Genomic DNA, 22,420 nt, shown 5'->3' on the forward strand with positions numbered 1-22,420 from the left:
TGTAACAAAACACTCGTTAAGAAAAGAGGTTGATGCTACCCAAAAAGGGACTCGCTCGAGCGGATATTCAGTCGTGTAAGCATCGTCTTCGTGCGATCGTCTCTTCCGTACCCTCGGACCCAAGCTTGCTCCTTGCTTCCATCAGATCAAAGCCGTAGCATGTCTGTTCCTAGCATCCATAGCATAACCACTGCCCCTGTGTGCCTGACAATCTCAGTCCAAAACTTCCATCTCCTCTTACTCCCTCCCTACCCCAGCTATCCCTCCTTTCTAGCAGCACTTCCCGCCCATACCCGCGTTTCCGTCACCTTGCCCACTAACATCGACCTTGGGAGCGGCGGTCTGGTCCGTCCTGGCGGTATCGATAAGGCGCTTCTTGATGTCGCCGGCGAGGCTGTAAAACGCCTGGTCGACGTTGATGTTGCTCTTGGCCGAGACCTCGAGGAAGGGGATGCCGAGTTCGTCGGCGAGGGCCTGGCCCTGTTCTGTGGAGACGGCGCGCTTCTCTTCCCAGTCGCACTTGTTGCCGATGAGGATCTTGTTGACGCCTTCGGTGGCGTGTTGCTCGACGTTGGAGAACCATGTGCGGATGTCTGGGTGGTGTTAGTGTTTTGTTTATTGAGACATTCCGGCTTGTTTAGCTAGGATGGTAGAAGGTGTGTGGGCGGCGGGACGTACTGTTGAAGCTCCTTTCATCCGTGACGTCGTAAACTAGCAGGATACCCATGGCACCTCTGTAGTACGCCGTGGTGATGGTCCGGAAGCGCTCTTGGCCGGCGGTATCCCATATCTGCAGCTTGACGCGCTTGCCGTCGAGCTCGATGGTGCGGATCTTGAAGTCGATGCCGATGGTGGTGATGAACGAGGGCGTGAACGAGTCTTCGCTGAAGCGCAGCAGGCAGCACGATTTGCCTACGCCCGAGTCGCCTATGAGGAGTAGTTTGATCTACGCGGGGGAGGTTGTTAGTGTGGGTCTGTGTATAGGCGGTGGAGGGGCGTTCAGGGTCCAGCATGTATGCGGGAGCTGGGCAGGCGCATGTCAGAAAGAGGCATAGGGCGAAGCTTACGAGAAAGTCATAATTCCTGGAGCCAGCCATCTTGATATAGAGTCGTGGGGTGCGTTATCAAGCGGAGGTGGTTGCGGAGTTGGCGCCCGCCGGTTTGGGGAGTGCGGTGGAGCTGGCGGCGGTTGCGTGGTTGCGGAAGAATGGCGGTGATAGACTCGAGCCTGATGATATGTTGTATGCGTGGGAACAGGCGGGCTTGGGGTGAATGTTGCTGTGTGGTTAACAGCAGGCAGCGAAGTAAACGGCGTGGGAGCGAGTTCACAGGTGCTGGCCAACGTTGGACGTTAGCGCCAATAGTCCGCACGGGCTTCACCACCTCCGTCACTGCAGCTGTCGTCTGCGAGTGACGAGCGGCGGCTGGCTTGGTGGCAACTGCGCATCTGCCTTGACTCGGCTGTCACTACCGGCATCACCACCCAGCACACGAGACACGGTCATGTGCTGGCGTTGAAGAGCCTCATTTTCTGGGTTTTGTTTTGGCCTCAGTACGTACCTACCCACGCGATACTTGTTGAGCTAGTCTTGGATAGTAGACATCTGATCTGTCATGTTCCGCTTACAACTACTGAGAACACGGGTCTATAATTACAAGCTTCTTCGTATATATGTATTGATGTGGGTATGTACGCTGATCATAAATGCGCTGTGACTGGATCATCCCAGTTGCAAAGACGCCCTCAAGTAAACCATTTTGAGTACGCCCACCTAATGCGCTCAACTACTTTTTGCTGTCGCTGCAACCCACTCCTCACATCAACAAGCTCATCAATTTCCACCAAGAAGTCGTGGAAAATTCGTCGGGGCAGGATGCCGCTCGCAGCCTGTCGCAAGAGATGCACTTCGCAGAGGAGGAGACCGTGGTCCTTGTAGGAAATTTCGCCGTCTTCTGTGGGTGTTGCGCTGGTAAGGATGCGGTCGATGTTGCGCAAGATGAGCAGCATGCGACCTTGCCTCGCCCACATCTGTACGCCTTTGCGGCTGCTGAAGACGCCTCGGAGGTATCGGTAGACGCCGATACTGACGAGAACACCAGGCGTCAGACCGATGAAGCCAAAGAGCAACTCCTGGCTCTTGAGAATGCTGTCGATACCGCTCATCGCGACTTCCACGTCAACCTTAGTCTTCTGCACCTGGATGAGCAGCGCGCTAGCTAGGTTACCGACTATCGCGCCCTTGACCGGACTTTGGATGTCCTTCTCGTAGGATCTCAAGACCGTAGTCAGATCGCCTTCGCGGACCTTCGCCCTGATATCGGCAATCTGAGTCTCGTTCAAGGCGGGGCCTTCAGGGTTCTTAACCGCAAAGTCAATGACCATGCGCTCAAGGCTTGCGCGGTCAGACTCCAAGCTGCGTTTGCTCATGATGGAAACCTCGCTATCTTCGTTGTGGCGGATGGTACCAATGATCCTCATTGCAGGCTCCACGACCCAATTCGTCCAGAAGTCGATTACAGTCTGTCCGAGTTCGCGCACCCAGGCCAGAATCTCTTCTTTCCGGTTGACAAATATACGCAGGATAGTGGTCGAGGACACGAGGAGCATGGTGGCAGGTAGCCAATACCGTATGAGGATAGATGGACGTCCGTTCTCCTTGACGACGGCGTTGAAGTCTGAGGTGTAGGCAGGCAATGCTTCCTGGAGCAGGTACTGAAGTCGCTCTGCTACATCCGCTGGCTTGAGTGTGGTTGCCGTTCGTTCTCCGGTGGGTTCGTGCAGCGAGTAGAGTTGATCGTCTTGAGTGATGCCAGCAACAGAATCGTCAAACTTATTGACGGATATCTCTGCAGCGTTCACGCTTTGAATGACGGCGTCCATCAGCGCGATGTTCTTAGCCATGACGCTCTTCCATCTATGTCCGCTTTGTGCGCCGAGCAGTGGGGGAGATTGGGTGCCATCATCGTGTACACTGGGATGGTCAGTAGTCGCTCACGGTCTTCGCGAATGGTTAATAGCATACCTCTCATTACCCAGCCCTTCGCCTAGAAGCACACCGAGCGCGTTCGCATTGATGAGCCGTATCTTCCTCAACGCTGCGCGCTTTCTTCTGCCTTCGTTCCTGACCAGTGCCAACGGGCTCACGACCCTTCGCTGGATGTTGGCAATGCTGCGCTCTTGCACCGCATCCTTGACGAGGCCATAAAATTGACTCCACCCATCAGCCAATTGTCCGCCCCTCGACCGCACATCGCGATATATCTCCTGCGACCATTTCCATACCCGCACCGGCGATGTTTGTATCGAGTATAGCCCAGCGAATCGGTAGGTGGAGAGGATGTCGTCCCAGTACCACAGGTCGTCCTCCAACGGGATAGTCTGTTCCAATATCGTATTCAGAACCTGTCCGTACACCTGCGTCGTCGCCTTGCTGACTAGCAGCCATTCCAGTTCATGTTCGTAGCTCGCATCCTCGTAGCTGCTGGCGATGTTGGCACGCTGCAGCGTCTCGGATATGCGTGCGATGGAGACAAGGCTGTGTTTGGATGACGCGGTCGTGGAGAGGGACTTGATGAGGTACTGCAAGTGCGCGATTCGTGTCGTCTTGGTGGGGTCGTGGGCTTCCTCGGCGGTGATGGAGAAGCTGCCTTGTCGTGTCGCCGACAGCTGCAGCCGGTCGAGCTGGCTGTCAATTCGACGCACTTGGCTGACACCGTATTAGCTATACCCGGCTGTATCAATTGAATACGCCAACTTACTCAACCACGAAAGACATGGCTACCGGCGCGTGAGCTCTCACATGGAGGATGCGGCGGGATTATTTTGGTACGAGGGGATCTGGAGATCTGAACCGGGATGACGCGCCCCCACCCGCCGCCAATGACGTTCTAGGCCTGCCATCAATCCATCACCGCCAGTTGCACGCAGTTTCCACGGCCTGTCACATGTTTCCTTCTCTTTAACACAGAGACGAGCCAGCTACAAAATGCCATATTTGTACGTGACATGCTCCGACGTCTACCACACGGTCAACCTAAGTAAATCTACTCATCCGAACACACGAACACATAAACGCCTTCTAAGGAATCAAGCTAATGCAATTGGACTTAGAGACTAAATTGGTATTTGATTGTGTTTCACACGCCATTCCCTTATCCGATGCCCAGCACTCATTCTAACGATGGTGCCTTCTACCACGAGCAACCCCGTCCAACAGTGAATCTGCCGTCGCTCGCAGATTTCTCTATGACGTCTCAGAAACTCTTCTATAACAACAAACAACTATAGCCAGACTATTGAGCGGCTGTCACCAGACCTGGTCGCTGGACGCTTCCGACCGACCGTGCCACAATGCACTCGCAGCAACACCACCCCGAACAGGAAACTCGTCTCCGACCCAAGAACCAGTCTAGCGGTCTTCCCTAAAAGCAAACACAGGCACAAAAAAACGGCGTCCATCCAATTTCCACAGCCTGTCGGGTTCGAAACAGTGGTAGAGGTGCTAGCTAGCGACGCGAGCGCTCATTCGGACCGAGGGCTGATCAGCGACATCGTCCAAATCCGATTCCATGGAACGCAATTGCAAAGCGCTTGCCTCGTCGTCGGAGAGGCGGGCGCTCATTGGCTCCAGGACGGGACTTGCTGAACGGGAGAGATCAACTTGCGGCACAGTCAATCTGATACCGTTTGGCTGGTCAGGGGCTAGCAGGGTCCCCTCGTCCACAAGCGAGTCGCGCTTTCTGGGGAGCTTCTGGCGCATGCCTAGTTCGGAGCCTACGCGCTCGATGCTCTTGAAGTACTGAGAGTGTTAGTGGACAACTAGAAGAGAAGGGTTTCGATGGGCGTACCTTGACGGTCTTGACTTGCAGCTCTAGGGTGGCGTCTTCGTCGACGACAATCATCGGGTGCGGGTGCATCTGGAGACTGGACAGCGTCCACATGTGGTTCACGCCGCCTTCGATGCACCGCTGGAGGGCTAGGGCCTTGTGTGCGCCTGTTATGATAATCACGACTTCGCGCGCCTGAGGAACGTTAGACATTGTTGAAATCTTTGGTGGTGTGACTTACATCAAGGACAGTCTGCACGCCCACGGTCAACGCCATCTTCGGCACCTGATCGAGGTTGTTTCCGAAGAACCTTGAGTTAGCCAGAATGGTATCGTATGCAAGAGTCTTCACGCGGGTCCGAGACTTGAGGCTGGAACCAGGCTCGTTGAAAGCAATGTGTCCATCTGGCCCGATGCCGCCGAGGAACAGCTCGATGCCACCAGCGCGTTGGATCTTCTCTTCGTAGTCATGGCATTCGACTTCCAGGTCAGGGGCGTTACCGTTGAGGATATTGATGTTCTCGGGTTTCACGTCGACATGGGAGAAGAAGTGCTTATACATAAAGCTGTGGTAGCTCTCGGGGTGATCACGCGGGATGCCGACATACTCGTCCTGACTGGGTCAGCATCACTCATATCACGCTGCTGTGAGACATTGGACGCAAGGGTGTGACGCCATATGCAGGGCGGTAGTTCGTACCATATTAAACGTGACCACATTGCGGAAGGAGACTTGGCCCGCTTTGTGGCGCTGTACAAGATGCTCGTAGATCAGGACAGGGCTGCTCCCAGTAGGCAGACCTAAGACAAAGGGTCTTTCTGGCGTTGGGGTAAAGGTGTTGATGCGCTCTATGCTGCGGCATTAGTCGATATTAAGACACAACGAAGGAGCGAGGAATGCACCAATGACATAGTCGGCGATGTATTGGGACGCAGCCCTCGGATCGTCTCGAATGATTAGCCGCCTATAAGCGGTAAGCCGGGTGTCAGAAAACAAAGGTGTGCATGCTCATACATGATGTATGTATTGTTTGTGCCACTTGCAAGGACTGTGTGCGGAGTGAGGGGTCCAAGGTCATTCCTGCAGCGGGATCAGGGCGATTTCTATGAGGACTTCAACAGCTTCACGTCATTCTGGGGCAAGGTAGGATCGTGAGCTCGATCATCATCCAACGTCTCTTCATCGAAATGACAACGGCCAAACTTTCCGCATCTGATCACGTTCTCTGCAGCGCTCTCTGTATCGGTCCGCATGGTCGCGGTGCGTCATGCAATGGACGGTTGAGAGTGAACGTAGTGGTACAACGCGCCTATCTGCACCACCTTAGGCCGTGGACCCCCGTTCACTGCCATGTGCAATGTTACAGGAGCATGGCGGGGCGTGGTCATCACCGTCGCGTGTGATAGCAGTGGGAACTGAGCCGGGCGTGGGCCGCAAACTAGCCGTCACGGGCAGCCAGCAACGAACATCACGATAGCAGGCGTCACTGATAAGGCCTTGGTGCTGATGGAGTCGCAAAAGGACAATGTTACATTTCTGACTCGGGTGGTGGCGGGCGGAGAGCGTTGCACTTGTGGCTCTAGTGGGCGTCTTCTAGCTCGCGCAGCCCACTCAGCCCAGGACCGGGGGCTCAACCAACAATGTGGTCGCAGGCGCATGCAGATCCATGCATCGTCGATAAGCAGGCCTGCAACGCCCCGCTTTGACCTTCGATGGCTGTCCCGAGAACCACTGACGGCCACAGTCCGGGCACCTGTAGCCGGCGCTCAAGGCTGCTGACGGCGTTGTACATACGGCTGGCGCTGCGGAACACGGATGCTTGTTGCCCTTTGTGCAGTGTCAGCCTGCGCCAGCGAATCCTTGACCGACGGCTGTCACCTTTGTGTGGGCTTGCAGTCGTTTATCTCTTTGTGGAGGCCAGGCTGTGTCGCGTGCTGTGTCCGCCTCGCTACCCCGATGCAGGTTGGCTGGGGAGATTTGGTCGTGAATGGACCGTGTGAGGACCCTAGCTGACGGTCTGCTTAAAACTGACTGCCCCTCGCCTTCACCTTCGTATCCAAACCCTCGTTTAATTATAGTCTGCTGCTACCGTCGTGTGGTCTGAGCGCGAGCATCTAGTATCTTTATTGTAGCCTGTCTGCTCTCACCTTCTGCATCAACGACGACGTGCACATCTCCGTCTGTCGCAAGGCTCAACTCCGGATCGCGCGCTAAATCGCCGGCACAACACCCACACTCACGGGCATCAACATGGCGACCACCGAGGAAAAACAGCCTCCGCACGCGGTCAACTCCCCGGAGCACTCATTGACTGACACCAACTCAAATGAGCTCCCTACCTCGTGGAAATACAGACGCTTCACCGTTCTCGGTTTCAAGCTGCCATGGTTCGCGTCACCACCCGTCCAGCTCGTCATTGTCTCCTTCGTCTGCTTCATGTGCCCGGGCATGTTCAATGCTCTGAACGGCATGGGTGGTGGCGGCCAACTTGACCCGACTGCCAACAACCGGGCCAACACGGCTTTGTACTCGACCTTTGCTGTGGTCGGCTTCTTTGCCGGCACCTTTACCAACAAGCTTGGCATTCGCACTGCTCTGTCTTTTGGAGGCGTCGGATACTCCATCTACGTTGCCTCGTACTTGTGTTATAACCACACTCAGAACTTGGGCTTCACTACCTTTGCCGGTGCACTTCTTGGTGTATGCGCTGGTCTGCTATGGTGCGCCCAGGGTGCCATCATGGTAAGTTCTGATTGTACGAAGTGGATGTGAGACATATACTGACTTCGTACCTCTACCTCTGCAGATGTCGTACCCGCCAGAGGATTCCAAGGGTCGCTACATTTCGTGGTTCTGGATGATCTTCAATCTTGGCGCTGTTATCGGCAGTTTGGTATGTTTACTTTACTTTGAGACCCTGAGAAGTCCAGTTGAGAACTACACGCTAACTCTACCAGATTCCGCTGGGTCAGAACATCAACACCAAGACTGCGGGCACAGTTAACGACGGCACCTACGTCGGCTTCCTTGTCCTCACGATCCTCGGTGCTGCTCTCTCATGGACCCTCGTCGACGCAAAGGACGTCATCCGCGATGATGGATCCAAGGTCATTGTCATGAAGCACCCGTCGTGGAAGTCGGAGATCGTTGGTCTTTACCAAACCTTCTTCACCGACCCGTACATCATCCTTCTTTTCCCCATGTTCCTGGCATCCAACTGGTTCTACACCTACCACTTCACCGAGATCAACGCTGCATACTTCAACGTCCGCACCCGAGCGCTCAATGGTGTCGTCTACTACATCATGCAGATTGTCGGTGCCTACGTCTTTGGCTACGCGCTCGACATTAAGGGTGTCCGCCGTACCACTCGTGCTAAGGCTGCGTGGGGTGTGCTTTTCGCAACCATCATGATCATCTGGGGTTTCGGATACATGTTCCAGAAGACCTACGACCGCGCCTGGGCAGAGGACGAGACAAACTTGAAGAAGGACTGGTCTGACGCAGGTTACGCCGGCCCCTTTGTCCTCTACATGTTCTACGGATTTTCCGATGCTGCCTGGCAGACATCAGTCTACTGGTACGTTCCAATCACGCACCAACATATTAAGATCGTCATGCTAACAAACATCAGGTTCATGGGTGCTCTCACCAACAACAGCCGCAAGCTCGCCAACTTCGCTGGTTTCTACAAGGGTATCCAGTCAGCTGGAGGTGCCATCACATGGCGTTTGGACGACACCAAGATTCCCTTTATGACCATGTTTGCTAGCAACTGGGGACTGCTCGCGGGCAGTCTAGTCGTTGCTCTTCCGGTCATTCTCTGGAAGGTTGAGGACACTGTTGCGATTGAGAAGGACATTGCTTTCACCGACGAGACAGTCGCTGAAGTCGCCCCCAAGGCGGTTGTTCACTCAATGCCTGGTGACGCCGAGAAGGTCTAGTCAGGTCTTTGCACGGTTTTCATGATCAGGACTTCATGGGTAATGACGGTGTTCTTAAGCGGTACTTGTTAGTTTATGATACCTGGGCTCGAGTTGCATGGCGGGAATAGGGTCGTTTCGTGATAGTGCTACGAACAGCAATTCCCGATGTTCCTAACGAATGAACATCTACTTTCATTATCCACATGCTCAAACTTGATTGCTGGTGCAAGGGTATGCAGTGTGGATGTGGCACAGTCACGGCGTGGACGGCGTAGTACACAACAGCCGTTTCATCTCGCTGACATCCAACGAAAACCAACAAAGTACCGAGCGTCTGTTACCGAAGAATTTCGAGGACCAGTGAGATGCGCAGGACAAGGTCAGCAACCTACGCCCCAACACGACCTGACACGTACGCGCCGCAAAGAACCCAATCCTCCTCCGAGACAATCTTTTGCCCTACACATCCCCCATCGTATCAAGCGCATCACGGGACTAACTCTACCGACAGCTGATAGCCCCTTCCAGACTACCAAGCTTTACGATGCATCTGTCACCGAGCCGGACCGAGGTTGCCACTGCCCAGGACGCCTGATAATAGACCTGCTAGACCGCGACCCACGCCCTCTCCGGATACGATGTTTCAACGGGGCCTCACGAGTTCTCGAATCCACCTTCGCGGGATCGACATGCCGAGGAGAGCCACGAGGTAAGTGACGGTTACAACGGAGTCGTGCAGCAAGTGCGCTAGGTATGTGGTGTCATCTATTCCCATGATGCTCGAGCAGCTATCATGCAGGAAGCCTAAGTGCGCTGAGTAAGCGCTACATAGACTATCTTTAATGTTGAACTCTCCATTGGGGTTGAAAGTATTCAGAGACTCAACGGCCGCGAAGTTGCTAGTCAGATCTGATCGAGCCTTGGCACTAGACAGCGGGAGGCACGTGCTCTCCGCTCGTCATGCATCAAACGCCGTCTGGTCTTACTGGCTGCTCCGTTTGGAGCCCACGTGAAGCTCTGCGATGATCGCCACCGGCGCATAAAGCCTGCAATATGGTTGAATCATACCGCGGCTAAGTCGTCCACCGAAGTCCCATCGTAAACGCTTACGGCAGGATTCGCGTCCCAATGCGCTAGTGGACGTCGCCGCCCAGCAGATGTAACCGTACCGTAGCAATGGCCGCTCGTCAAACTTCTACGAGACCCCACCAACCCTCGACATGCCAGCAACGCCATGTTTCCGCATATCCATCCAGCGTGCCTGGCGCCAGCGACACGCTGTTGACTGCCGCCCACCGCCAATACATCAGGCCTTTGCGGCTTCCTTCCCTGTTTCCATTTCCCCTTTGGCCCCCGCGATCGCCTATACGTGCTTGCCTGCCGTGCCCCAGCAGCAGGCCTCGCATACCAGTCCCCGGAGCAATACCTAACTACGTTCGCTAGTGGATACAACCTCTTTGATGTTCTGACAAGCCATACAACTATGCTTAAGAGCCTTTTGCGACATCGGTTCACTAATGCTCCCGGCCCGCGTCTAGTCTCCGTTCACTACGACATTTTCAGACTTTGAACACTCTCGCTGGACATTTGCGATTTAATAGAGCGTCTACAAACAACATTCGTTCGCAACATACCATCGTCACCATCTGCCGGACTCGCCTTGCCCCTCCATGCCACCTCTTCGACTCAAGCGCAAGAGCGGCCGCGTCACCCTCGTTCCAGAGTCAAACAGCTCTCGTGACTTGCATCAAGCGTCAATCGAAAACAACAATCGTTGCTGGTACAAACAATTCATGCTTGATTTCTGGGAAGGGCTTCTCGCGGCTCTCGACAGAATCACCATGCTACCATCGCTTCTGCACTCTGTGCTCCCGTCATCAACTTCACGGAGACGTGTACGGGATGGACTCAGGACTTACGACCGCACTATGGACGACCTACTTCGCGAAATTCAACGCCTGTTAGAGGCACCACTAGCGACTGCTAAGATGCTGGATATGTCTGCGAGGCTGCAGGCGCAGTTCGCCCCCAAGTTGCAGTCGAGCGATATCTGTATGCTGCCCTCATACAACCACAAGCTGCCTTCTGGATTGGAAAAGGGAACCTATCTGGCTCTCGATGTCGGCGGCTCAACATTCCGTATTGCACTGGTGGAGCTGAATGGTAGACAACAAGACGCCAAGAAGATGCGCATCGTTATCATGAAGAGCTACAAGATCGACGAGAAGGTCAGGCAAAGAAGAGGCAACGACTTCTTTGAGTGGATGGCCGAGAAGATTCAGGATGCGCTTGCAGATCCTCTGCTGCAAAATTCCACCGACACGAAGAGCTTTCCTATGGGTCTGGCATGGTCATTTCCTGTTGAGTATGTTACCACAACGTATGTGGTATTGCATTGACTGACTGTTTCCAGGCAAACATCTAGTCGAAGCGCAAATCTACTAGCCATGGGAAAAGGGTTCCTTGCGACAGAGGGTGTTCTTGGTCAAGATTTGAGCGAGTTGATCATGGCACCATGCAGAAAGAGGGTAAGACTTCGTCATCAACCCAGTATTTGCAATCACTGACGCCTTCAAGGGCCTGCCCGTACACATGGACTCCATCATCAACGACTCATCAGCAACCCTACTATCACGTGCCTACGAAGACCCTTCGACGCGTTTTGCCGTAATCTTAGGGACTGGGTTTAACATATCCGTACACCTGCCCGTCTCATCACTTGCGACTACCAAGTACAAGGGCTACCCACAGCAATGGCTAGATGAGGCTACTCACGTGCTCGTCAACACCGAGTGTAGCATGTTCGGCAAAGGTGTCTTCCCAACAACAAGATGGGACGACCAGCTAAACGACGCGCACATGCGACCCGACTTCCAACCTTTCGAGCACATGATCAGTGGTCGATATATCGGAGAGATCGTTCGATTGATCCTAGTAGAAGCCGTTCAAAAAGCCGGCTTGTTCAGCGGAGAAATCCCCGATCAACTGGCTGAGACCTACACCCTCGACACTGGCACCATTGCCGCCATGGAGATGGACGACTCCAAGAACTTGACCAGCGCCACAGCCCTCTTTCAGTCCAAACACCCTCTCAGCAAGCCACCCACCTACAACGACATCCAATTCGTCCGCCAGGTCTCGCAACTCGTTTCGCATCGCGCAGCCGCTTTCCTCGCAACGGGTATTCATGCATTATGGACGCTTAGAACGGAGTCTGAGGGCTTGACTCCTGCATCCGCTGGTCGGATGAGCATTGGTTGCAACGGCTCTGTCATTGAAAAGTATCCCTGTTTCAGAGAGCTGTGCCAGTCGCACCTTCACGAGTTGACTGCTGCATCTGGGGCGGAACCAAATTCAGTTTCGTTGGAGATTGCGGTTGAGTCGGCTATCTACGGTGCAGCTGTTTCCGTCTGCTGTCTCGAAGGACAGTGAACATAACGCGAAAGCATTTTGACTTCATACCCTTCTAGCAGCATCATTGTACATACATTCTCAAGATCTTCTTTCCTTCTCTTCTTCCAATTTAGAAACACTTTACAGCCCAGCATGGAGACGTTTACGAAGAGCATACGGGGAGCTTCATTACACGGTTCCCTTTTGGCGTTCTTTGGGGATACATGGCATCGCATGCTCTCGAGCTTGCGCACGACCTAATGAAATATGTTCTAATCCACATCCCCTCCTTCTTCATGCTAGACACGTGATGCGAACTTCTTCGAGAAACAGGCGGGAGAGCACACCAGCAACAACGGATTCAATCACCAAATCCAGACAACACCACAAACCGGCACCCGTCCTTCTAGAACACCCAAATACGATAATCGTACGTAATCAACCTCCACCCCTATCTTTCCATTTCCACCAAACGCAAGCCCACTCCTACCTTACCCACAACGCACCGCCCGCGCCTCCTACCCACCTTCCAATACCGCGTCTCCAACCCCTGTCAGCGAAAACGGGGCAGACCAAACCCAACTCGGTACCGAGTCTCCGCCAACCGAAGAAACCCGAACAAAGGATTCTAGAGCGTATAACGTAGATAGGGAGGATGTGGATGTAGGGGTACGGTAGTAGGGGTACAGTAGTGGGAAGCCAGGGTAATGAGATACAATAATAAGCCACGTGGTGGGTACGCGTTACTGCGAAATCCGAAAACTTGTGAAATTGCGCAATAGTTCAGAAGGATGCTGGACCCACTTCCCGAGGTTGCTAGTTATTACCCTTTTTGAGGGCAAGGGAGTTTGGTGGCATGCGCTATCAATTCAGTCTTTATCAATTCAGTCTTGTATCCCGAATGCTACATCGTGATAAACGCCATCTGTTAATCCCACAAACATCCCGCCTCTCACGGAAGCCTCGGGATTGTATCTCTTTCGGCATTTCTCACGGTAGATGTTCGGCCGGTCGGAAGAACGCATCTTATCTGCTGATAAAGGTAATGGTGGTAGTAAAGTTGGTAATGGGGATTGGCATATGCAATGTAATGCTACTGTTACACTCCTCCACCAACCCACCCCTCACCCCAATCCTACTCCAATCCTTACCCCAACACCAACATCAACGTTCAACCCCGAACCCGGTCGAAAACCAAGCCTCGGTGATATCACGGTGCGGCACGACACAAGACGACGTCGGCAACGATGAGGGGTGGATGCGCGTAGAGTGGTATGTTGCAGTTTGCAGTAGGGTTGGGTGGATGGTAACGGTAACGGTAACGGTAACGGTAACGGTGGCGTTGCAGTGCGCGGTACTCATGCACATCTGTAACTGCGACTACGTCGGCGAGGTCGGTAGATCTGGGGTTGTGGGTGCGATGCGATGCGACATATGCCATGTAGATGTCATGTTTCTTCGATAGGGAAGGTTGTAGTCTACTACCTCGCCGATCGCTGACGAGGTGCTGATGGGGTTGCTATCGTTACATTTCTGCGGTGTGGATGTTGTGTATCGTGTCTGCTCATAGTGAGTAAGCGACAGGGAGACGGCATGTACGAGGTGACGTTGCGCTAGTGGGAAAGTGTCGCGAGAGTTGAAAGGCCGAGTGAGTATCAGGAGACGTTTGATGAATACGTGGATATTGACACAGTTGGGAGTGATGTGACATGAGAACAAATTGGTATAGTAATAACGTGCCGAGAAGGGGTAAGTTTCGCCGTCGTATAGAACCCCAGGAGATGTGACGGTAAGCCAAAAGACGTCGTGCCACGGATTGTGCGTTCACCTTGTCATGACAGCACAGCATGATACAGATATCAATCACGGAGTGCCATAATGGTAAGGTGAACGCCCAGTCCGTGGCGCAGGTTTACGTCCAGCTTTCTACCTGCCTTCTCTTACTCAACAACCTAAAGTTCCCAACCCAAGACTCTTCCGTACCTGGATATAACTCTTTATACCAACTGCCATTCTTTTCCTCATAAGAGTATTACAAAATGATTCAAACGAATCAACGCAAAGGGTATCATAACAAAGAAAAAGAACCTACAACACCAACCCTCAACCCCAGGCATCTGAAAAGTACCTCTTCGACCGACTCTTCCCTGCATCCGCCTTGGAGTCCTGCGGAAAGGGCGTGATATGATGAACAACATGGGGACGATAAACAGCATCAACAGGCGGCATCCAATCATCCAGACCAAGCGGGAAGTATTCGTAGAGCAGATCAGCACTCTCATCAGGACTGTTGATGATGCCGATTGAAAAGGATGGGGGCCGCATGGGTGTCGCGCGTTTTCTTTGATGGTCGTTAGGTGACGGTGCTTTTTGGGGCTCGTCATCCGTGAGGGAAAGGGTGACGGGGGCTATAGATGCGCGATGCGGGGGCACGCTTCGTGAGATCTCGGGTGTCGATTGGGCGTAGGGTGTGGCGTGTTGGAGTTGGGATGAAGGCGGATCGGGAGGTATCGCTGTCATGGCGCCTGCTGGTATCTTCCAGTCAAAGTCTGGAGAGGGCGGCATTTCGTTTGCAGTGAACTCAAATGGCATCTGGAGTAAGTCCATGGGCTTGGACGATGTCGCAGGTGGGTTGGGTGTTTGCTTCGGTGTGTTCTGGTTCGTGTCGCCAGTCGGCGTTCTGCTGGGTTGCTGTGGAGTGTGCACTTTGCGTGCTGTTGAACCGCCACTGATGGGCAGATCCTTGCGGGCCTGGAAGTTGCGCGGGCTCCTTCCTCGCACAATGATTGCGCCAGAGTGTACTTCGCATATTGGTACTTTGACGCCACTGGCAAGGGTTGCTATCACCTTCAATCGCACGACAAAGTGTTGTTGAAGCTCCTTCCTCCTCCCATTGTTTGCAGTCGCGATCCGGAACTGTAGTCGCTTCCAACTTATGGGGAAAGAGACATACTCCGAGTCCATATCCTGCCCAGTCGACAGATCGAGTGGGTATGTCGGTGGCTCCTTCTCGGTTTTGTCTTCGGTGGATGTGCTACCCGTGGCCGGCGTCTTCCACGGGACCGATATTATCTTTACGGGATTACCCTCGAGTGATTCGGTTGCGGAAATGGTAAGTTCTTGGCCAAGAATCGGTATTTGGTCGCCTTGGTCGGTCATGAGGAACTGCAGACTCCGGGGAATTGTGATGGTGCCGGTGATCTGGAAGAGGTTCCTCCGGTAGCAAGTCAATTCCGACGGCGCCTGTACATCAGCTGCGGTCGCCCAGGGCGATTCGGCCAGAAAGAACATGCCATGTAGCTGTGCAGACATGGATATCGACACCCTTTGCATGGCATAGGTGAGGATGGTGTACGGTACGACGGGTAGCGAGAAGCTGAGGAGCTTGTTGTTGCTCTCGATGCTGGGACTCTCGGGCACGCCATTCTGATCGTGTGGGTGTATCGACTGCTCGTAGCCGCTCTGGACGTCGGAGAAGGGGTCTTCGTAAGTGCTGGGGTAGCGCTTGAGCTGCGGGGGCATCTGCTGGAGGTGGTAGGTCGAGTAAGCGTCCTCGCTTCTGCGCAAACATGTCAGTAGCTGTCAGGCAGGTGTCGCGCACTGCACCTACCCAATGAAGGTCTCGGCGTCGAAGTTGGAGCGCTGGTCATACTGGAGCGGCAGCGGCATGGCCATCTGCTGGTCGGGGCCGGTGACGGTCTGGAGCGGTATGTACGACATGGTGTTGGTGTTGAAGTGCTCCATGGCTTGGTGCAGCCTGGCCCGGGTCGAGGAAGAGGTCGCTTCCGAATCGGCGCATGCGCGCAACGATAGCTATGGCGCGGCGACGAGGAAGGCGCGACCGAGGATGCAGTGGCAGGCACGTGGGAGTGGCAGTCGGCGGGTGGTGGTGGTGAATCGGGAACGCTTGGGGCTCTGGGGTTGTCGAGGTGGAGAGATGCGGCAAGGCGAGCGAGCGGAGAAGATGGGGGACGAGACTGCGTGCGCGCTGGCACTGTACGGCGAGGAGCGACACCGGACTAGACCGCACAGCAGGGCTTGGAGCGGTGGCTCGCGGGAACAAGACCAAGCGATGGCCTCTGTAGCTGTCTTGCTGAGGTTGTGCGACAATGCATCTGCATCACATGCGCTTCTGGCCACGGTCGGATAGGCGCGCTGCACAAAGGGTCCCGTCTGCTGTGGGGCTCGGTAGGCGATTTTGACGGGAAGGATAAGCTTGACTACCCCAGGCCACGATGCCAGAGATTCCCAGGCACACTTTGTATATCTTTGCTATGATCTACGAGACACACAGCGCTGGCACGCTGACTCCTTCGGTAGGGCTTCTCGAAGGGTCAAGCCGAACGGTGATCATCCTACGCCATCCCCCCAGTGGCGTCTCCTACTCTAGCTATGGACCCGCTCTTCAGCTGTAAAAATAACCCTGAAAGCCTTCAGCACCTCTAATCCGACGTCGCCTATACGGGAGGACATCTGTGTCTGCATTCTATGCTTGTCTATCGAAATCTGCCATGCCTATCGATTCGATAGCGGAGAGGCGCAGCAGCTCTACCAGGCCAAAGCTCGCGGATCGCCTTACGACAGGGCGGGATCAGCCGAGTGAGCGCGTCGGAAGGGCAGCTCCCTCGAGGCCTTCAGCGACCGTGAGACTGAATCAGACGGCAGAGCTAATGCTGCAAACACCAAGAACCACGGGCTGCAGCGTGAGAGACCGCTGATCTTTGGGTGTAATGGTTGGGACTATGATCCTGCGACATGCATGCAGGACAAGCACGAGGTACACGGGAACGCCGACGGACCCTTTGAGAAAACCATCCGATCCGAGTACATACGGCCCACGACCTGAAGGGTGCTTGCATGGTATGACATCAGATCATGGTACGAGCGATACAAGTAACCAATGGGATGCCAGTCAGTCCCGGAGAGCAAAAAGCAACTAGCACGCGCACCCAAAATAACCCCCAAACACCGACCAAAACATTATTAGCCGAAGTAGCCAGGAACATGAGTATCTGGCAGAGGTACCGAGCAATCAAGCAGGCGGGATCATAGTCCAGGTCGCAGCATCACAGCTGACTTCCTCAAAGTTGTGCATGACATCGAAGCCCATTGCCGAGAAGCCGTCGAAGTTACCGTCTCCGTCCATCTACTTGAGTTAGTACCTTGCCGTGACCAAGATTAGACGGCTACTTACATAGTCGAGCAAGCATGCATTGCACCCCAGCTGCTTGATCTGTCGCATGCCGAGTAGGATCAGCCCCTGCAGTAGTGTCGAGTACTCTCCCACGCCAGGCGATATGACTGGCGAAGAGATGCCTCCAGCTGCCTCGTTCAGGTCTTTCAGTGGGGGTATGTATTCGGCAAGTCGTGAGTGGTTGTTGTAGAGCACAACAGTGCCCACCAACGCACCGTCTTCTGGTCGCTTGGCTCGGATGATGCCACAAGCCGTCGGGTCCGTAAGCGCAAGTTTGTACACCTCTGCTAGACCCTGGCGGTTGCTCGTCTTGATATGGTCGAGTATCGGTCCCGCATAGTCCCACCCGTACACAAGATCAAACTGTGCGCCTGCGCTCGCTAGACTCTTCGCCATGCCAGGCGGTGGATTCCACGTCTGCAGATTGCGCGCTACCATGTTGCAGACAGGACGGGAAAGTGCAGCACCCCAGCCTAGCTGTGCAAACCATGATCGGAGCCGTTTCCGCTCGTTTCCGTGTCCGGTTGGGATTCCTAGATACATACTTGGCAGGCGTGATCCAAGCTGGAATCTCTTGATACCTTCTTTCTGGAGTAGCGTGCGAATAGCCCGATTGTGTAGCGAATGTCCGATGGAGAGCTTTCTCCTTGCTGGGTCGACGAACAAAGCTCCAATTACACCAGTGCCCGTAGCCTTGAAGAAGTACGTTGAGCAGAAGCCGTACAGAGCTTGTGTGCTGCTGTTTCTAACAACAAAGTGTGACTCCTCCACTTCTGGATGATGCAGGATGAATGAGCTCGAAGTTGCACTCGACATCTCCGACCGTTGGTTTGGTGCCGTTTCCTCCGCGACAGCTGTGACCAATGTGTCCAGAGCATTACTGTCTCGCTCTTCGTTGAATATTTCCACGAGCCAATGTTGTTTTGATGGGTGAAGCTTTTGGCTCTTGCTGATGGTTCCTGGTAGTGTTCCGGAGGGGGATAGTTCGCCATAAAGTACCCTGACCAGGGAGTTGAGTGCAGTCTCCGTGAAGTCATAAGTGCCTGATGAAATTAGCTTCTTTGACCTTCGTTTGGACACGGACATGACTTACATATGTAGGTCCCAATGGTGTTGTCCATTGCGAAGTCGTACGGTGAGGAGACTGCGACCACAATGAGTGGTTTCTCACGCCTCTCTCCACCAGTTGTGTACTGCATGTTGCATATCATTGAGACATGCTTTGTGAATCCGTGCTGATACAGGTTGCGGTTTGCGTCAGCCGTAAGGACGATAATAGCACTCGCCCGATTGATGAGGTTTTCATGAACTGGACGGACACCGTTCGCAGTGTACGATGTGTGAAGCAGTCGTCCGTTGCGCTGTCTAGCAAGAGAACGACCCAGTTCTTTGAAGACTCTTTCTCCGCTCATGACTGAAGAACTCCGGTCCCAAGCAGCTGGCTCAGGTGAGTGACCCGCTGCCCCATTAGCAGCGTCGGATATCGCTCGTGATGCAGCGGATGCCGCCAAAGGCTTCACTAATGGTGTCAATAGGAGAAGCTCCTCTTCGCTTTCAAGTATGTTTGTCAGTGGCAGAAGCCTATTCTTGTCGCGTACAACTGTGATGGAGCTATTGTACGCTTTCGTTGACAGTGCGGTATGCGAAGGCTGTAGCTTTTCCAGGTAGTTGATGCCTGGCGGGTTCAATGCTTTTTCCCAGGATGTGCACTTCTTCTTCATCGCTAGCACACGTCTGAGTGAGTTGAAGATACGTTCCTTCGAGACCATTTCGCTTTCTATGCCGGTCTTGAGGCCCTTCAGCCCTTCTTGTTGGAGTGAGAACGACCGGCATAGGAGGACTACGTCGCAGCCGGCGTTAACTGCCATGACCGTGCCGCCGCCTACACCGATGTTGTGACTGAGAGCATCCATTTCTAGACACTCGGAAACCACTACACCGTCGAATTTGAGGTCTTTCCGAAGAAGGTCGTCGACAACTTGTTCCGACAGACACGCGTGCATCGCGTTGAGCCCCGCTGAGGACATGGCGCAACCACCAACCATCATGGAATCAAGACCTCTTTCGATGGCTTTCTTGAACGGGACCAAAGCGCTTAGGCTCAGCTGTTCTAGCGACTCTGTGATGATCGGCACGTCAAGCGTTGAGCCCAGAAACTCCAGATTGCCGTACGAAGGGAAGTGTTTCCCCAAAGTCACCACGCCAGCGTCCTTGTAGCCTGCCATGAAGGCGCATCCAAAGGCGGATACTTCCTGAGGATCATCGCCAGCCGTCCGTACTCCCAGAGGCTGATTGCGCGCATTCGTGAGTACATCCAGACATGGCCCGAAGATCCAGTTGATGCCACATGCAGCAATCTCCTGTGCAGTCGACTTAGCTACTTCAAAGGCTAGGTCCGTGGAGCCGGTTGCGGCCATTCCCATGTTACTAGGATACTGGCGGATGTAGATGTCATCGAACAGACTGTTGACGCCGCCATTCTCCTGGTCGATGCCGATGGCGAGCGGAACAGGGTGTCCAGCATCGTGGGCAATCTTCTGGAGCTCATAGATAAGCGCAGTAGTATCTTCGGCAGCTATGACAGGTCAGCCTGACAGTGACAGACCGAAAAAGGTGGATTACCAACATTTGCAATTCTTGGCAGTAAGTAGTATGGAGCCAACATGATGTTCCTCGATCAGGGTACGAATGTGAGGAGTGACCGAGGTGCCATCGAAGCCCATCATGAACAGTTGGCCCTACAGCACCTTTGTCAGCGAATCCAGTCGCAGCATGGGCAGAAGCGACCCACCATAGTCCTGCATCACGGGCAAGTTAGCCTGACCTGTGGTCACATTGCGCAAACCTCAGGAAGCCTGAGGGGAGAAAATGCGCCCGACGCGAAGCTCACCTATCGAGGTCATCCCAGACAGGGTCCATGTTTTCGACCTTGCTCATAATGACAGCGCCGGTCGCGTCGCGTCGCAATGAAGTCTGTGGATGCGACGTGGGATTTCCGGGTGGGCACCAAGACTCCGCCGGCGTGACTCGCAGATCGGTAATGGTGGATGGGAGATGGGGAGGATGGCACCGTAGCATTCACGCTGTTCGCGGCTGGGGTACGTGATTAGCGAGGCGCTAGAAGCATGCACCCCCGTCCGTCGTTACACCATCCTCGTCCCTCTGCTATCAGCAACATCCACTCTGATGCCACCTCACATGCAACCGCAATCCATCCGGTTTCTTCGGCGGAATGTGATCATCGCTGTGTTACCTCGATCTCACGACGTCGGAATCCACATCCAGTCACCTTGCGCAGTCTTACAGCGTGCGCTCCACGGCAACAATACCGGCCACGGAAGGCAAGTTTGCCCGCCCGTGATGACTCAATGGCATCATCTTAGGAAGATGAGCGTAGGTATGCAGTTGCGATAGAAGTAGTAGGTAGGCGTCAGATCCTTTGCAACGGTTGTTGAGTCGCGCCTGCGCAATAGCAACCATCCAATTCATCCTATCATTCTCATTTCTGAATCACATCTCTATACTTCCGTCATTATACTTAGCAAGCTTTCTTCATTCATTGGTCCTCTTGACACGACCCACGATGCCTTCAATCGTGCCAATCCCCGACTCCCCCATACGAGAGGACTCATCAGGCGTGATAAAGTTCACAAACTGCCTCCTCGTAAAAAACAACGCCCTAGTCCCCCAAGATCTCTGGATCAGTTCCGCCACCGGAAAGATCCTCAACGGTCAAGAAATTCTGTACTCATATCGTACCGCTCCAGAGCAAATCGTCGACCTAGGCGGCCGCATCCTCTCCCCCGGCCTCATAGACACACAACTAAACGGCGCCTACGGCTTCGACTTCTCCGTAATCCCTTCAGACCGCGAAGGCGGCGCATCAGCCTACGCCAAAGGCGTCTCGCGTGTAAACCGGAGTTTGGTAGCAACAGGCGTAACATCCTACCTACCGACCCTCACCTCCCAACTCCCCTCAGTCTACCAAACCGCCCTCCCCTTGCTCGGCCCCTCAGGAACATCGCGCGACGCAACGCTCGGATCAGAATCCCTGGGCGCCCACTGCGAAGGCCCCTTCCTCTCCCCCACCAAAAACGGCATCCACAACACCTCCGTCCTACGCACCCCTGGGGTAGACAACTCCATCAGCAGCCTAGAATCCTGCTACGGGGCCTCGAACCTCACCTCTCCCTCACCCATCTCCCTAATCACGCTCGCCCCCGAACTCCCCGGCGCACTATCAAGCATCCCATCCCTAACCTCCCATGGGATCCGCGTCTCAATCGGACACTCAGAAGCCACGTACGAAGAAGCGAAATGCGCGGTGAAAGCCGGATGTAGTATGATAACGCACCTCTTCAACGCCATGCGGCCCCTCCACCACCGTAACCCTGGTATCTTCGGTCTGCTGGGCACACCCTCCTCCTCAATCACCAAACCGTATTTCGGGATTATCGCAGACGGCATACACCTGCATCCCACGTCTATAAAGATAGCGTGGAACGCGCATCCAGACGGGCTGGTGCTGGTGACTGATGCGATGAGGTTGGCGGGTATGCCGGATGGGACGTATGAGTGGACGAACGGGTCCAAGATTATTAAACAAGGCCCCCTTCTCACCCTTGAGGAGAATGGGAAGATCGCTGGGAGTAGCATTCAGCTTGTGGATTGCGTTAGTAACTTTTTGAATTGGACGGGGAGTACGGTGCCGGAGGCTCTTAGGGCGGTTACGGAGACGCCGGCGAGGATGTTGGGGTTGGAGGGTGTCAAGGGCTGTTTGGATGAGGGGGCTGATGCGGATTTGTGCGTGTTGGATTTGAAGGAGAATGAGGATGGGGAGAAGAGGTTTGTGGTGGATGAGGTGTGGAAGTTTGGGGTTAGGGTTTTTGAGAGGGGGCCGGAGGCATGATTGCGAACTTCTTTTGTTGGGTTGCAGCAAAACTAGATTGTATAGAATAGATTACGCATTTAGACGGCATTCATGGTGTGGTTGACGTTCGCTTGTTAAACCAGTATGAGCATCACAGCATCAGCACCAATAGACACCTTTACAATATAACTAATGTTGTTCTTCTATCT

At 54.1% G+C, this 22,420-nt stretch overlaps 8 protein-coding genes across 8 annotated transcripts; 3 read left to right on the plus strand and 5 right to left on the minus strand.

Annotated features, from left to right (window-relative positions):
• Window positions 1-270: 270 nt before the first annotated feature.
• YPT2 (GTPase Ypt2) lies at window positions 271-1,097 on the minus strand (the record flags this gene model as incomplete). Its single annotated transcript, XM_051501225.1, has 3 exons — window positions 271-593; window positions 679-946; window positions 1,068-1,097. The coding sequence occupies 3 exons, from the start codon at window positions 1,095-1,097 to the stop codon at window positions 271-273; spliced, it is 621 nt and encodes a 206-aa protein (XP_051348610.1).
• A 647-nt stretch (window positions 1,098-1,744) lies between these two features.
• On the minus strand, window positions 1,745-3,776 carry J4E92_009884 (uncharacterized protein; the record flags this gene model as incomplete). Its single annotated transcript, XM_051501226.1, has 3 exons — window positions 1,745-2,972; window positions 3,024-3,707; window positions 3,760-3,776. The coding sequence occupies 3 exons, from the start codon at window positions 3,774-3,776 to the stop codon at window positions 1,745-1,747; spliced, it is 1,929 nt and encodes a 642-aa protein (XP_051348611.1).
• A 726-nt stretch (window positions 3,777-4,502) lies between these two features.
• On the minus strand, window positions 4,503-5,530 carry GNPDA1 (Glucosamine-6-phosphate isomerase 1; the record flags this gene model as incomplete). Its single annotated transcript, XM_051501227.1, has 4 exons — window positions 4,503-4,799; window positions 4,849-5,022; window positions 5,069-5,440; window positions 5,528-5,530. The coding sequence occupies 4 exons, from the start codon at window positions 5,528-5,530 to the stop codon at window positions 4,503-4,505; spliced, it is 846 nt and encodes a 281-aa protein (XP_051348612.1).
• A 1,548-nt stretch (window positions 5,531-7,078) lies between these two features.
• On the plus strand, window positions 7,079-8,772 carry J4E92_009886 (uncharacterized protein; the record flags this gene model as incomplete). The annotated part of the gene is made up of 4 exons (XM_051501228.1): window positions 7,079-7,570; window positions 7,635-7,721; window positions 7,786-8,408; window positions 8,463-8,772. The coding sequence occupies 4 exons, from the start codon at window positions 7,079-7,081 to the stop codon at window positions 8,770-8,772; spliced, it is 1,512 nt and encodes a 503-aa protein (XP_051348613.1).
• A 1,910-nt stretch (window positions 8,773-10,682) lies between these two features.
• Window positions 10,683-12,186, plus strand: J4E92_009887 (uncharacterized protein; the record flags this gene model as incomplete). The annotated part of the gene is made up of 3 exons (XM_051501229.1): window positions 10,683-11,119; window positions 11,168-11,282; window positions 11,332-12,186. The coding sequence occupies 3 exons, from the start codon at window positions 10,683-10,685 to the stop codon at window positions 12,184-12,186; spliced, it is 1,407 nt and encodes a 468-aa protein (XP_051348614.1).
• Window positions 12,187-14,250: 2,064 nt separating this feature from the next.
• Window positions 14,251-15,867, minus strand: J4E92_009888 (uncharacterized protein; the record flags this gene model as incomplete). The annotated part of the gene is made up of 2 exons (XM_051501230.1): window positions 14,251-15,706; window positions 15,758-15,867. 2 exons carry the CDS (start codon window positions 15,865-15,867, stop codon window positions 14,251-14,253), a joined length of 1,566 nt encoding a protein of 521 aa, XP_051348615.1.
• Window positions 15,868-17,179: 1,312 nt separating this feature from the next.
• J4E92_009889 (uncharacterized protein) lies at window positions 17,180-20,278 on the minus strand (the record flags this gene model as incomplete). The annotated part of the gene is made up of 6 exons (XM_051501231.1): window positions 17,180-17,293; window positions 17,342-18,384; window positions 18,435-19,916; window positions 19,968-20,079; window positions 20,133-20,139; window positions 20,232-20,278. The coding sequence occupies 6 exons, from the start codon at window positions 20,276-20,278 to the stop codon at window positions 17,180-17,182; spliced, it is 2,805 nt and encodes a 934-aa protein (XP_051348616.1).
• Window positions 20,279-20,924: 646 nt separating this feature from the next.
• J4E92_009890 (uncharacterized protein) lies at window positions 20,925-22,250 on the plus strand (the record flags this gene model as incomplete). Its single annotated transcript, XM_051501232.1, has 1 exon — window positions 20,925-22,250. The coding sequence occupies one exon, from the start codon at window positions 20,925-20,927 to the stop codon at window positions 22,248-22,250; it is 1,326 nt and encodes a 441-aa protein (XP_051348617.1).
• Window positions 22,251-22,420: the final 170 nt, after the last annotated feature.

The sequence above is a fragment of the Alternaria infectoria genome (genome assembly GCF_024043175.1).
Source record: "Alternaria infectoria strain BMP 0036 chromosome Unknown scaffold_28, whole genome shotgun sequence".
Taxonomy (NCBI): Eukaryota; Fungi; Ascomycota; class Dothideomycetes; order Pleosporales; family Pleosporaceae; genus Alternaria; species Alternaria infectoria.